Source organism: Lissotriton helveticus, chromosome 6, assembly GCF_964261635.1.
Source record: "Lissotriton helveticus chromosome 6, aLisHel1.1, whole genome shotgun sequence".
Classification (NCBI taxonomy): Eukaryota; Metazoa; Chordata; class Amphibia; order Caudata; family Salamandridae; genus Lissotriton; species Lissotriton helveticus.
The window spans coordinates 1950299110-1950314833 of record NC_136067.1 but is presented as its reverse complement, the minus strand read 5'-3'; the positions used below and the strand labels follow the sequence as shown (position 1 = coordinate 1950314833).

At 44.7% G+C, this 15724-nt stretch overlaps 1 protein-coding gene across 3 annotated transcripts in view; it reads left to right on the top strand.

Annotated features, from left to right (window-relative positions):
* The window catches only part of ESCO2 (establishment of sister chromatid cohesion N-acetyltransferase 2), a 364228-nt gene that overhangs the window by 269129 nt on the left and 79375 nt on the right, over positions 1-15724 (top strand). For all 3 annotated transcript variants that reach the window (XM_078649953.1, XM_078649952.1, XM_078649954.1), the window contains exon 9: positions 9262-9405. In XM_078649953.1, coding sequence (XP_078506079.1) covers positions 9262-9405 — 144 coding nt within the window. The remainder of the gene's footprint in view (positions 1-9261; positions 9406-15724) is intronic.

Below are 15724 nucleotides of genomic sequence, written 5' to 3'. Positions count from 1 at the left end.
GGTGACCCCTCAGGTCATAACCATTGGAGATGATTATATTCCTTGACAACGTTACAGCTACATGCCAACATGTGTTTCTTCCGTTAGATAAAACTGGACTTCATCAGGGCTGAAACAAACAAAAATGGTAACATAAGGAATGAGAGGAGTCATGGGATCAGAAGTTAGACCCATCTCCAAGGTGTAACACCCTTCTTGTGCCATGCATGTTTATATGTGAGAGATAGCTGTGATCTGTTAGTCACCAATAGAAATTAGGAAGGTAAGGCTAATAATGTCAAGCCAAGACCAAGAAATTAAAAGTAGAACACGAGAAATAAACGAGAAAAACACAAGTCCGATTCACCCTATGTGTATTGAATCCAAACTTGTATCAATGTCCTCAAAATTGCCCCCATAATTTGTTAAATAAAATAGTTCCAAAAAATTCACGAGTCATAAGTCACGCAAAAACCGAAATGGGCTCACCATGTCTGTATAACTACCGTCCTAGTCTGTTGAAAATAAGTGTTCTCATGTAACACATCCAAATGTCAAGTCAACACAAATGCATATTACCCTTCTGGAATTGAAACGAATATGCTACTTACCAGTATGCATCTGTTCTTGGCATGTAGGGCTGCTGACATTCACATCTATGCATAGATCGCCGCCTAGTGTTGGGTCCGGATGATTGCACATTGTTGTCCTGGAAGAGTCTTCGAAGTATCGCGAGATAGGTGGCTCCTCCCCTGGACTACAGTGCGCATGGGCATCCTCTCCATCCTCAGATTGTTTTTCGCCATTGTGGCAGAGATGGAGTGTAGTACAGTAAGTGATGACCATGCCAAGAGTAATTCTAGGTGCTGCAGCCGCTACAGGCGCCGGGGAGGAGGGCGGGCGATGTGAATGTCAGCAGCCCTACATGCCAAGAACAGATGCATACTGGTAAGTAGCATATTCGGTTCGAGGCATGTGGGCTGCTGAATTCACATCTATGCATAGAATACATAGCAGTCCCTCCATTAGCGGCGGCTGCCCGTGCCAGCTGCAGCAGTCTGAAAAAGTGTTTTTAGAACAGCCTGGCCTACAGCTGCTTGCTGTTTGGAGTGCACATCTACGCAGTAGTGTTTAGTAAATGTGTGTACGGTAGACCATGTGGCTGCTTTACATATTTCTTCTAAGGGAATGTTCCCCAGGAAAGCCATGGATGCCCCTAACTTCCGTGTGGAGTGGGCCCTTGGGGGAATCGTTAAAGTGCGCTTAGCCTTTTGATAGCAAATTTGGATGCACTTAACAATCCATCTGGCTATACCTGCTTTAGAAATGGGGTTGCCTTAGTGTTGCGGTGAGAAGGCAACAAACAGTTGTTTGTTTTTTCTTACGTTTTTTGTGTTATCAATGTAGTACATGAGAGCTCTCTTTACATCTAGTGTGTGGAGCATTCTTTCTGCCACTGAATCTGGGTTTTGGAAGAACACTGGTAGTTCTATTGTTTGATTCATATGGAACTGTGAAACCACCTTAGGCAGAAACTTAGGGTTAGTGCGTAGTACTACCCTGTTGGAGTGAATTTGTATGAAAGGCTCCTGGATAGTTAGTGCTTGAAGTTCACTAACGCGTCTTAGCGATGTGATTGCTATAAGGAAAGCTACTTTCCACGTTAAGAATTGTATCTCGCATGAGTGGAGAGGCTCAGAAGGTGGACCCATCAGTCTGGTAAGGACCAAATTTAGGTTCCATACAGGTGCTGGTGGGTGCCTGGGCGGAATAACTTGTTTGAGTCCTTCCAGAAAAGCTTTGATGGCAGGCACCCTGAAAAGCGAGAGATGCCGCCTATTTTGGAGATAAGCTGCCATTGCGGATAAAGGTATACGAATGGAAGCGTAGGCCAGATTGCATTTGTATAGATGTAACAGATAACAGATGATGTTTTGAGTAGATGCATCTAGCGGATTAATGTCATTATTGGAACAATAAATGACGAAACGCTTCCACTTGGCTGCATAGCATGCTCTAGTTGTGGGCCTCCTTTATGATATCCATACAGTCAGGAGGCAGGTTGAGGTAGCCAAATTCTAAGACTTCAGGAGCCAGATCGCCAGGTTGAGCTGTTGCGGATCTGGATGCTGAATGTCGCCATGGCTCTGCGTCAAGAGTCTGGGTGTGAGGTGCAGTCTTTGATGCGGTACCACGGAGAGTTCTAGAAACGTGGTGTACCATGGTTGGCGTGCCCACGTTGGAGCAACCAGAATGAGTCATCGAGTGTTGCCTCAGTTTGTGTGCCACTAGCGGTATTAGAGGTGCTGGTGGAAAAGCGTACGCAAATTTGCCGGACCAGTTCATCCATATCGCATTTCCCTGCGACTGTGGATGTGGGAACCTGGCGGCAAAGCTTTGGCATTTTGCGTTTTCCTTTGTGGCGAATAGGTCTATCTCCGGGTGACCCCACTGCTGGAAGTACGGGTGAAGTACTGATGGATGTATCTCCCACTCGTGCATTTGGTGGGTGTGCCTGCTGAGCAGGTCCGCCATCTGATTGTCCTTGCCTGGGAGGTGTTCTGCCATGAAGAAGATGTTTCTCTGAATGGCCCACTTCCACATGCTCTGAGCCAGATGAGACAACTGTGGAGAGTGTGTACCTCCCTGCTTCTGTATGTAGTACATGGCCGTCATGTTGTCCGTCCGGATCAACACCACTTTGTTGCACAAGTGTACCTTGAAAGCCTTCATTGCCATGAAGATTGCCATCAGTTCCAGAAGGTTGATGTGCATCTTCCTTTGCTGTACCGTCCATAGTCCCTGCACTGTGTAGTGGAGTACATGAGCTCCCCATCCATGGAGAGAAGCGTCCGTTGTCAGAATGATCTGTGGTATAGGCTCCTGGAACGGTCGGCCCCTGCAAAGGTTTTGTGGATTCCACCAATGCAGAGAGTTGTATGCGCGACCGGTCACCAACACTAGGTCTTTCAATTGTCCCTGAGCCTGATTCCACTGACATGCTAAGCACTCCTGAAGCGGACGCATGTGTAGTCTCGCGTGCGGGACTATGAAGATGCAGGAGGCCATCATGCCTATCAACTGCATGAACACTCGTGCTGGAAGCGAGTGTTGTGGTCTGAATTTTTGTATCAGCATTTGAATGCTGTTGATTCTCACTGAATTCGGCTGTGCTTTGGCTGCCAGAGTGTCGATTGTAGCGCCCAAGTACTGCCGTACGTGGGCGGGCTGAAGGTGGGACTTTGGATAATTCAGTGAAAGTCCCAGGCTGTGAAGTAGGTGAATGGTGTGGGACATGTGGGTGGCACATTGCTGGGCCGACTTTGCTTGGACAAGCCAGTCGTCCAGGTAAGGGTAGACGTGGACATTTTGTCTCCGCAGGTGTGCAGCCACTGTCGCTAGGCATTTGGTAAACACCCTGGGTGCTGTTGTGACTCCGAAGGGGAGACTTTGAACTGATAATGTTGATTTTGAATGGTAAATCTGAGGTATTTTCTGTGTGACGGGTGTACCGGTATATGGAAATATGCATCCTTGAGATCTAGTGTTGCGAGGAAATCTCCCTGACTGAGCAACGGTAGGACCTGCTGTAATGTGAGCATATGGAAGTGTTCCGAAAGGATGTGCATGTTTAGGGGCCTGAGGTCTAATATGGGCCTGAGGGACCCGTCCTTTTTTGGTATTAAGAAGTACAGCGAGTACACCCCTGTACCTATTTGTTCCACAGGCACGAGCTCTATGGCTCCTTTTTGCAGCATGCTGACAACCTCCTGCTGCAATAATTGTATATGCTCTGCGGACATAGGACGGTGTTTTGTGGGTGTGTTGGGTGGAGTGGATGTTAACTCCAGACAATAACCGTGCTGGATAAGCTGTCTTACCCACCTGTCTGTGGTGATGGATTTCCAGACTGGCAGGAACCGTTGTACTCTCCCCCCGACCGGTGTTATGTGGTCGGGGGGCAGCGACAAGACGTCACTGTTTGTTGGTGGCGGAGGATCGGGAGTTGTTGTTTCCACGACCTCGGCCTTTGGCGCTGTTTCCACGATAGCCGCCCCTATTGTTTTTGCCGTAGGTGGTTTGCGTGGCCCCTTTATTGTATTGTGCCTGCTGGGACACCTGTCCTCTGGAAGCTCCTCTATTGTTGGAGCGACGAAAAGAACCACCCCATAACTGCTGTGACTGAAGAGCTCCCATAGACTTAGCAGTCTCAGTGTCCTTTTTGATTTTCTCCAAGGTGGTGTCCACTTCTGGGCCAAATAAGTGATCAGGGTTAACTGGTTGATTGAGAATGGTGGTTTGTATTTCAGACTTGAAACCAGAGATTCTCAGCCAGGCGTGTCTACGTAACATAACGCTGGTGTTAATTGCCCTGGCCGCAGTGCCAGCTGCGTCCAGTGCACACTTAATGGACGCATTGGAAATAAGTTTTCCTTCCTGAATTAGCATTTCAGCTGCCTCTTTGTACTCATCTGGCAAGTGTTGTAACAGGGTTTCAAGTGTATCATAGTGAGCCCTGTCATATCTGGCTAGGAGCGCCTGTGTGTTGGAGATTCGCCAGACATTGGCCGCTTGAGCTGCCACCCTTTTCCCTGAGGCTCCTAGCACTTTTGAGTCCTTGTCAGGCGGAGGAGCATCACCCGTGGCTTGTGAATGTGCCCGTTTACGAGCATTGGAAACAACTATAGAGTCCAGTGGTAACTGTCCCTTGATATATGTAGGGTCACCAGGTGCAGGTTTGTATTTCTTCTCAATCCTGGGGTTTATTACTCTGGCCCTTGTGGTGTCCTTAAAGATGTCTCCAGCGTGCCTCAGGACACCTTTTAGCATAGGCAGAATTTTGACAGTTCTCTCAGAAGTGGAGAAGGTGTTAAACAAGAAATCCTCCTCAATAGGGTCAGCATGGAGTTGGACATCGTGATTTTTTGCTGCCCTCTCAATAAGTGCGTTGAACGCAGCTGTGTCCTCTGTTGGTGATGTTTTAACAGTATAGACATTGCTGTCAGTGTTAGGACGTGGTTCCCCTGGGTCAACAGCGTCCGCCCAGGGTTCATTGTGGTCTTCTGGATCAGAGTCTATAGGATAATTGTACTCCTGATTGTAAGCCTCCTCCGCATCTGCATCTGAATGTGTGGGCGAAGTAAATTCTGGATCTTGGCCACATGGGTGCAGAGGTTCAGACAGAAGAGGTGACGTTGCTAAATCCCTCTTTTTCTTTAATGGAATCTTATAGGACTCCATTGGCTGTTCTGGGACGAATTTCCGCTTGTGAATGGAAAGTCTACCAGTTTCAGCGTCGATGAATTGCCTCGGCTGGTCTTCCTGGAGAGGCTGTCGATGCTTTGTGGCCACTTCTGTTGTAGACTTTTTCCCCATGGACACCTTCTTTGCTGGCTCGACGCCCGTAAGTGGGGCGAACGCCTTAGGTGGTACCGGTGGCGGCAGTATAAACTTTATCGGCGCCGACGCCTTTGGAGTGGTGACGACCGATTTTGGGGCGAGCGGCCTTTGGTTCGACAACCAGGGCTTTATCCTTTATACGCTGCAGCGAGTCCGACACTTGCTTTGAAAAAGAGGCGGATGGCCGTATTGACTCGACGGGATCTTTAGAGCCACAGTGTTTTGTGCGCTCGATGTCCATGCCGACTTTGTCATTGTCGAGTCGACGCTTAGGATCAATAGCGTCCTGCGCTTTGGCTCCTTTAGCGGTATCAACGGTCTTCGGCGCCGACGTCTTTGGGTCGATGTCCACAACCTTTTTCTTCGGTGCCCCGGATTTCGGCTCGACCCTTTTGAGCGGCTTATCCGGCCCGACAGCACCCTGTGGCGGCGTCGAAGCCGACTGTTCAGAAGCCTTCGATCCGATCAAAGTTACTTGCACTTTCGGTTTCGATTTGGTTTCCGGTGCTTTCGGTTTTGTGGACACCGATGTTGTTGGTTTCGATTTTGGTCGATCAAAAGACGGCTCTTTAGAAATGTCCGTAGCCGGGCCCTGAAGCGAGGCTGTAGAACTACTTGTTTGATCTTGGGTAAGACCTTGAGGCGATCCCTCGACCTGAGCCTTATCAAGTGTTTCGTAGCAGGCCCCCGAACCAGCGGTCGGGCCTAGCTCTTCGCTCGAGCTATCGCCTACGGCCCCATAGGGCTCATAGTCGTCTCCTACCTCGTCGACGACTTCGATATCCTCGACCAATTCTTCATCTACTGCGTCATAGCTGGAGTCAACCTCCGACGCAGGATCCGACTGGTTCTCCTGAACTTCATGCTCGACCCCGTCGTCGTCTTCAGCGTCGAAGATGTTCACCGGGTCAGGCGTTGTGTGCTGGGCCTCCTTCCGCGCCGCGCGCCGAAGGCGAAGTGTCTTCTTGGACCGGAACCGAGAACAGGCCATACAGCTGGCCTCATCGTGATCCGGAGACAGGCACTTGTTGCACACCGGATGGACGTCAATATGAGGGTACTTGGAGTTGCAGACTGGACATCTTTTGAATGGGCTCCGTTCCATGTTGAACGTCGACAAGGCCTACGGCGTCGACCGGGCCTTTGGAGATAAATAGCCAAGCGGCTTTTCCCTGACGTTCGGCTCGAAATTGAGCTGGAAGGAGTACTTGGCACCGATCGCAAGACAATACCGACGATACCTTTAGGCCTTTTGGCCAAAAGAAAGTTTTCTATCGATTCCGAACTTGAGTAAGCAAATATACATCCGAACCCAATGGCGGAAAAAAACAATCTGAGGATGGAGAGGATGCCCATGCGCACTGTAGTCCAGGGGAGGAGCCACCTATCTCGTGATACTTCGAAGACTCTTCCAGGACAACAATGTGCAATCATCCGGACCCAACACTAGGCGGCGATCTATGCATAGATGTGAATTCAGCAGCCCACATGCCTCGAACGCAGTGTTTCTAGGATTACAGGCATTGCTCCCCAGGATTTGCGGTTCTCCTGTTAAAGTAAGAACGGACAACTCCACCACTATGTTTTACCTGGCCAAGCAAGGATGAACAAGATCCCAAATACTATAATTTCAGGCTCAGGAGATATGGCAGTGGCTACTGAAGTACAACATCTCACTTCAAGTGGAGCATGTCCCCGACAATCTTCTCTTGAAACCTCAAAGATTCCACAAGAAAAAAACATATAAATGCTCCTTCTCCGGGATGGCGCCCAGGATCTGGAATGCCCTCCCCCCAGAAATCAGACTTCTCTCATCCACGGCATCCTTCAAACAAGAAGTAAAATCGCTCCTCTTAGCTAAATTCACCTGAATATAGACTAAAGAAATCTCGTAACTCATTGTTTTTTCCTCCCATGACTTGGTACAACCAGACCACCGATGCACCGTTGCTACCTAACCTTGTTTCTATTGTTTTAACCATTTGCTCATCTTTGCACAAAATGACTTGTTTAATTATTACTCCTTTGTCTTTTTATCCCATTTGTGTGTAAAGTGCTCTGATATCCGTAAGGATCTTGTTCGCGCTCTATAAAACTTTCAAAATAAATAATACACAACACTTGGGCAGATTTTCTTAGCAGGTCCAACAGCCAGTGCCATGAAGAGGAATTACATTCGGTACAGCTGGCCCGGGTCTTCAAAAGATGGGTACCCTAAAATTGGACCTTTTCACAACACTGAATAACAAATGCCAAAAGTTTGCCTAGCCGATTCCCTCAGAAGGGGTTGTGGGGGGATTGCTCTACAACTACGATGGACAGGGATGTTTGCTTATGCATTTTCACTGTTCCCTCTCATCCCAAGATTACTACTCAAGATGAAGTCCGAGCCATGCAATCTGATTCTAATAGCCCCGGAATGGCCAAGACAAGTTTTGTTCTCTGAGCTTCTGATGATGTGGATGTACTCCCACATTCTCTTCCCACCAATCAACAATCTGATATCCATGAACGAAGGACAGATGGTTCACCCTCAAATAAAGTCTCTCAATTTATCCGTTTAGCTCATCATGACCAGGAATTCTAATCCCTAAATATTCCGCAAGAATGCAGATCCATTCTGGAACACTCGAGAGCTTTCACCACAAATAAAACTTATGTGGGAAAATGAGAGATTCTGTCACTGGAGCAGCAACAACAATCTGCACCATTTCCAATCTACACCAGATCAGTTGTTGCCTGAATTCATACCTAAAGTTCCAAATTCATTCCTCCTGTATGAGCCCATAATTTTACCTATTTACTTAGGAACCAGTGCGGAGCTGAACAACGCCACCTACCTGCTCACAGGTACAGCTCAAGATTTTTCAGATACAGTCTGATGCCTGGGGAATCTGCAGTTATAGTCTCTACAAAAAAAGCATTACTGTAGGTAAGTAACTAGTTCATTGAGTATAGATCAGACCTAAGTATGTAGAAGATACAACTACTGTTCTACGTTTGATGCAAGTCCATTCATATCTCAAGATGGATAGCAACAAGCATGAAACTGAAATAAATAATCCAATCTTGTCTTAAGACAATCCACTAGCGTTCCCGCTTAGAGAGGTTTTTGCAAGTTCTATTACCCAAAGTCTTTCTAGAACAGATGCCAAGATGAGCCAGTGAAGCAGGGATGTGCAGCCAAGTATTATGTTTAACAGCATATGCCTTTTCATACTGTATAAAAATGTTCCTTACTGTAAAGTTGCAGTAATCCTTCGATTCTGCAACTAACAGATACATATGATTTTGATGAACGAGACTTTTAGAAAGCTCTTTCTCTTAATGACAATCATGTTTGTTTCAAAAAGCCTTCTTGTATTATACCAGGATTCTTCCTTGACTTCAAGGAATAGTAAACCACATGCACTTCATTGTAAAAGCAATGTAAGTGGTGTCAAACTTTTTTCTTGCCCTCATGAATTTTTACTCCTATAGGAAATTGACTGTTGTAGGTTGGTGCTCTGGTACCATTCATACTGTCATCGTGTCTCGCTCCTAAATGTTGCCACTTCACAAGAGCTTAAAAAAAGAGAATAGCCTCCGTTTTGCTTCGCTGATACTTTACAATATTCTTCTTGCATCTTTATTGGTTTCTTTGTAAATGTAAACTCATTATGTTTAGATATGAACTTATGATCATGGCATACAACTGAGTAGCTTACTCCTGCTCCCATCTTGTATATCATATCTTAAAGATTGAGACTTATTACATTTGGAGTGGGGAGGGTGCTGGGAATGTTGGGATATTCTAAAGCATTCAATTCTATAATGAATATCCATGTAGGTTGGTGCATACATCAGAACATTTTTGTGATTTGCTTCTTTCCTTGTATGCAGGCAGAAGAGGTGCGAGAACTAGTGGATAGTGAGCTGGGGTTCAAACAGGCAACCTTGAGCTGTCCCAGCAAGGCTAAAACTTATATGTTTGTATCTAATGAGAAGAAAATTGTTGGCTGCTTGATTGCAGAACCCATCAAACAGGTATGTTCTGGAATAATATGTAGCAGGTTTAACAAAGGCAAAATGCTTGAAAGTGCAATTTCAGTCTGTGTAATATTTCTTGAAAATGCCAAGATTTCATAATTCATTGCTTTGGGAGTCCTGCAGACAACTTCTTCAACAAGCATTTGCAATGCAATAGGTCTCGCATTTATGAGAGTTTGAGCTATTGACATTGTAAATGAAAATGTCTATTATTTATGTGTTGTTTTTAAAACAGATAAATAAAAGGCATTGTCATTTACAATGTCAAACTCTTGCAAAGGCGAGACCTATTGCATTGCAAATACGTTCGGCGCCTGTGCTATAAAGATTTTTTTAAAGCAGTAGGAGAGAGCATGTCCTGCTTGTCCAGGCAGGACAAAGCTATTTGAAGAAATAGTGCTTGGAGGCTGAAATTAAAGCCTACCGAGTAACAACACACGTAACAGGGGGTGTCCTCATGGGAGGTTACAAAATGAGACAAGGCGGTACTAAACCTATTGACCAATGAAAAGCCAGAGTTTACAGTGGACAATGACACAAGCCAATGAAAAATATGGGTGGAGAGTGGGCGGAGCTTCAAGTCCATACCTGAATACACCATGCCTCGCAGAGCAACGCATGCGCTGCCCAGGCGCTGCCCAGGCTTGACCTAAAACACTCAGAAAGCGCACAAGTAGATCATCAAGCAACAGTGGGACTCTGGCGTGCATTCCACATCCAACAACACCACCACTTCCACAGCTCACACCAGAGCTGGAGTGAAATCAAAAATTAGCCCTGGAAAAAAGATATTTGAAAAACAGCCCTACACTGCAGGAGCCCATGAAATGTAAGTATTCACCGGGGCATGGTTGGGTCATGACAGTCCGTCCTGCTCTAAGATCAGCGCCCGCCAGTAGCCCACTGTGGAAATGCTTGAGTGGCAGAATTATCATTCCAGCCCTGGTCCACACCCTCCTCACTGCACACCAAGGTTAATAGTCAGGGATCAACTCACAAAGAACAAAAGCAAAGAAACCCAATGTCAAAAAGAAAAACAACTGCAAGGGCACAATTCACACCAGACCAACATTCGCAAGACCAGACACAGTATCTTAACTGAAGGTTAGAAAAACAGAAGGCCTCAAGTTGAGGCGGAAGGTCATGCCAGCTTATCCCACATGTGAGAACCCTCCCTAATGGACCAGCAGCCAGAACACCAACATCAAATATAGCCAGACAAAAAGCCCTAGGAAACGGTGAACATGTACTATACATATATATCTAAGGTCACTGGATTATGTACGTCTGAAGCCGTTGCATTTTCTGCATACTTTTGGATATATTGCTCTTGACACATAATTCACCATCGGTTATATATTTTTCACATTTCAACCAAAAACTTTTTTCTAGCTCAGCAAATCAAACGTCACTAAAAAAGTGACACATAAGGTACAGTGGAGTGGCAGACTGCTTGCAAAGCTTAGCAAGTCACCTGTAAGTTGCTGATTGCTGTGGGCAGGTATTACATCACTGCTGATGAGGAGAAACTTTCGCCTAGTGTAAATGTTTTTGTAATAGGCAAAACAGTGAAATAAAACTGCTGCAAAATGTGATGCAATACGCTGAATAATTACAATTTCATTTTCTTGCTGGGTAATGTTGTCAACTTTGCTGCATAATATGGTCCTTGCTTGCTATGTAATTCCAGCGGCACTCATTATATAAAGCCTCTGTAGCATGATTTAGGCCAGTCCTCCTCTTCCCCCTACAGAGTAGATGAGCACTCCTGCACATGAACACACAGCGACGCACACACACTTGCTCAGTTTTATTCGTGCGTTTATTATTTTGTGCACGAGTGATGTGCGGGCCCAACATCGCCCATGAAGACCTGGCCACTTTTCTATGTCCCATGTATACGTTTAGTGAGTTCCCAAGTGCTCTACACACGGGGGTGGCGGAAATTTATGCCTGCACCGTCACCACCTTTTACAGGCACGTTCTGCTTGTAGGCAACAGGCTAGAGTGGGCATTTTTGAAAAGTTTTATATAGCGCAAATTCGACCCGAAGTTTTGGAGTGCTTTACATGAGCACCAGTTGCTTTATAGACAGACAGATTCGTTTTTCGACAAAGAGAGATGAAGTAATTTGCCCAGAATCCCGGAACTTTACGTCGAAGCTAAGACTAGAACTGGGTTCACCAGTTGCAAAGTCGGTAGCTCTGTTCGTAACGCCACATATCGCCACTTTTCACAAGCTATGCCCAGTGTACATGCTAAAGCGATATTGGTGGGAATAAAGCGCTGTTTCGGAGCTTTCCACTCAAAAGAGACCTCTGATAAAAACAAGCAAACAAATAAGCAAAAAACAATCCCCCCCCCCCCCCCCCCCCCCCCCCCGGCCCTCACTTACCTACGGCCACAGAAACGCAAGTCGGCCTGGAGCGCGCCTGAGAAGAGACGCGGGAGGACAGGAGCGTGACGCGCGTGAACGTGCACGTTGACGTTCCCGCGCGTTCACGGACCTGAGTCGGCTCGTGCACAGGTCTGGAGCTGCTCGCTCACTGCTCTGACTCCCTTGGCAGGGAGCAAGGCAGCTATAAGTCTCGTTGGCGGCAGGGCTTCGCCCTGCAACGCCAGCGAGACCTAAAAGGGGCATCATATTGACACTGTTGATGAGAATCAACCCTGGACACCATCCATACACTTGTGATAAAAAAGACAAGCTTGTACATTAAATGTAATAGAATAAGAAAGCTTGTAGTTATAAAGGGAAAGATATTCTTATGATAAATACAGATTTCCCTGAGAAGCAATTACTGCCAACCTTCAGTAGCCCTGTGATTCAGTAACACATGGAAACCCCATTAGCATCAATAACTTGAAGTAAACATTTCCTGTAAGTTTTAGTCGTTTTTTCATTTTTTAAGCCATTCTCTTGTTTAATCATTATTCTGTTGCATTAGCTACTTTAGGTTAAACTTTAGCTGCTGGACAGATGATCTCACATTTTCCTCAAAAATGTACTCCATAGAAAGCAATTAATTGTGGTGTTAATTAATGATTGTGAAGTGCGCAGGTCTTGTGACTACGAAGGAGGCCCAAATCATCACTCCTCCACCAGGATGCTTCATGGTGGGTATGATGATTTTTAGTGATGCCCAGTGTTTGGTTTTTCCAAACAAGTTGTTGCACAGTGCAGCCTAACAACTGCACTTTAGCCCAGGACTCTCCAACCTTTTCAATAGCGAGAGCTACTTGTGATCAAATAAACCCATGCAGAGCTACTACCTAGTTATTATATAAGGGTACATACAGGCCACGCAACTTAAACACTGCTCCTTGAACATCCAGTCCTTTTGCAGGGAGCACAATTATTAATAGCATAAAAGCTGTACTCTGTATGGTTCCCAAGGAGCATTTTACATAGATCTGTCAAAGGGCAATGTCACTTTGTCATGAAATAGAGGGGATGACACAATGCTTGTTATGCGAGATAGGACCTGAAAGACTACTTATCCTGCTTATAGCCCTAAAGCCCATTGGTTGCAGTCAAGAGATCCAGATACAGGCTTTGACTTTCCTTTAAGACTGATGATTAAGAGTAATGTTTAGTTTTGTTTGAAATGATAGAAAAGTTATTGGCAAGGCTGGCCCTTGACATTTCACTGCTTTGGGACAAAATGCCGAAGCACTCAAAGGCACATACAGACACACTCAAACTGAAGTTATTTTTTAACATTTCAACCTGAACCATTACTAGAAATAAAGGAAAACACACAGGCGTTGTAGGGCTGTACCAGTAAATATATTTCTCTTCCAGGAGATCCTCATCAATAGTCACAAGCATTAGAATATTCCCGCCCATGCGCGGGACCCCGGAAACACTATATTATATGTGCCCCACATATATATAACTATATATATATATATATATATATATATATATATATATTTCTCACTCCTCCGCCGAACGACGAAAGTAATGGGCGCACTCGCAATGAATTTCCACAGTTGATTTATTAATTATATCTTTAGCATGAAAAACAAACTAATGATCTACGCGTTTCAGTGCTCCTGGCACCTTGCTCACGATCACTTTTTGCGCATTTTTTCATGATATTTAAACTAACCAATAATGTTGGATGTTACCTCACATCCTGTTTTACTCAAAGCATTGTGGTATTTGTAGTTTTAGTTAAAAAGAGTCTTTTTGGTGAAGTTAAACCATTAAGTGTTACATGGCGAAAAACTCGGTGGCCCCTCATTAATTCATTAATTCATGAACATTTTATCGGGTTATTCTATTATATATACATTTTAACCGTTTTTATCCCTCTAGTGGGATTAGTCATTTATAATTCTCTTTAATCGAGCCACAAATGTTCATCTTTGCTGCTTCTTGTTACTTTGTATATTTGGTGATTCTTTTACATCCCTCCAGTGGGATTTGTCGCTTTAGGGTATATTTACCAAGTCATTTATTTTTTGATGGTTTAGTTTTTGGATGTAATTTGAACTTCACAAGCTCATTTTCGTCTGTTACAAGAGATGAATATACAACTCCTCCGACTGATTCAGGCCATAAGGATTTAGGGTTCTGAAGTTTAGTATGTGGCGAGATTCTTTTTTGCGCATGATTTTCTCGCGATCTCCTCCGCGTATGTTCTTGGGTACCGTTTCAATTCCAAAGAATTTCAGTTTCAGCCAGTCTCCGTTGTGTTTCTGCTCCATGTGTTTTGCCACCGCATTCGCTCTGTCTTTATGTGTTGTGGCTCTGACATGTTCCATTATTCTTTTTTTCAGTTCACCTTTGGTGCTCCCCACATACATCAGAGGACAAGGACACACTATGCCATAGATTGTAAATTCTGTCGTACATGAGATCAGTTGTCGTATTTGCCATTTTTTGTTATTGGGCAATGGTATCTCCTTTGTTGGTTTGGCAATTTGGCACATTTTGCAGTTGTAACATTTTACAAAGCCTGTGGTTTTCAGCCAGTCTTTCTTTTTGCTTGTTTTACAGTGGCTGTGAATCAGCTGGTCTTTCAGGTTTGGTGCTCTTCTATACGTTACAACTGGGTGTGGGCCCACTATCTTTCCTACTGTGTCATCCAAATGTAGTATCTTCCAGTTTTTTCTCATAATCTTCAAAAGATCTTTGCTGTTTTCCGAATAATCCATGATGAGTCGGATAGGCTCAGGTTCCGTTTTATCATTGCTTTCGACCGTTTTTTTCAAGCATTCCTGTCTTGTTTTGTCATTTGCCTTTTTCCAACATTTTTCAATGTTTCCTTGATTGTATTTGCGGTTTTTGAACCTTTGTTTAGTTTTGATGCTGTGTTCCTGCCATTCAGTGTCTTCACTGCATATCCTTCTAATCCGGAGGAATTCTCCATATGGGATACTGGATATAAGGGAGGCTTGGTGGCCGCTGGTTGCTTCCAGTGTTGCATTGGTTGCCGTCTCTTTTCTATGCAATGTTGTGTGGATGTGGTTGTTTTTGATATAGATGCGGGTGTCCAGGAAAGTTACCTCTGTGTTGTTGATTTCGTATGTAAATGTTAGTCCTGTCATACTGGCATTCATGATTTTGTAGTAGTCCTGGAATTCATCTTTAGTACCGTCCCAAATTATCAACAGGTCGTCTATGAACCTTATCCAGCACATGATCTTACTTGTGAATTGGTCGTGTTCAGAGGCCCATGCTATTTCCTTTTCCCAATATCCCATTGTGAGTCAGGCATAGTTAGGACTGAATGAAAAACCCATTGCGGTTCCATTGCATTGTCTGTATATTTCTTCACCGAATAGAAAAATGTTTTGTGATAGACATAGTTCCATCATGTCTTGCAGCATTTGATTATGGTTTTTATATTGGATGTCTCTTTGTTGTAGGAAATAGTTACATGCTTTTAATCCAATGTCATTTTGTATATTTGTATAAAGGGATACAACATCCATGGATATCAGTTGATAATTTTCCTGCCACGGTGTGTTTTCCAGACGTCTCAAAAGATCGTTAGTGTCCTGAATGTAAGAACTTAACTGTGTTACGTGTGGTTTCAGGAAATGATCTATGTAGTTTGAGATTGGTTCCAGCAAAGAGCCCTTTGCAGATAGAATTGGTCTGCCTGGTGGTTTGTTGCGGTCTTTGTGCACTTTTGGCAGGAAATATATTGTTGCCGTGACTGGATGACTGGTGGTAAGATATTTTTCTTCATCACTGTCAATGAGATTGTTTAGTTTCCATTGTCTCAATTTCTCATCTAATTTTAGCTTGACTTCTTGAGTTGGATTGGTTTTTAGTCTTTCGTAGAATTTGGTGTCTTTC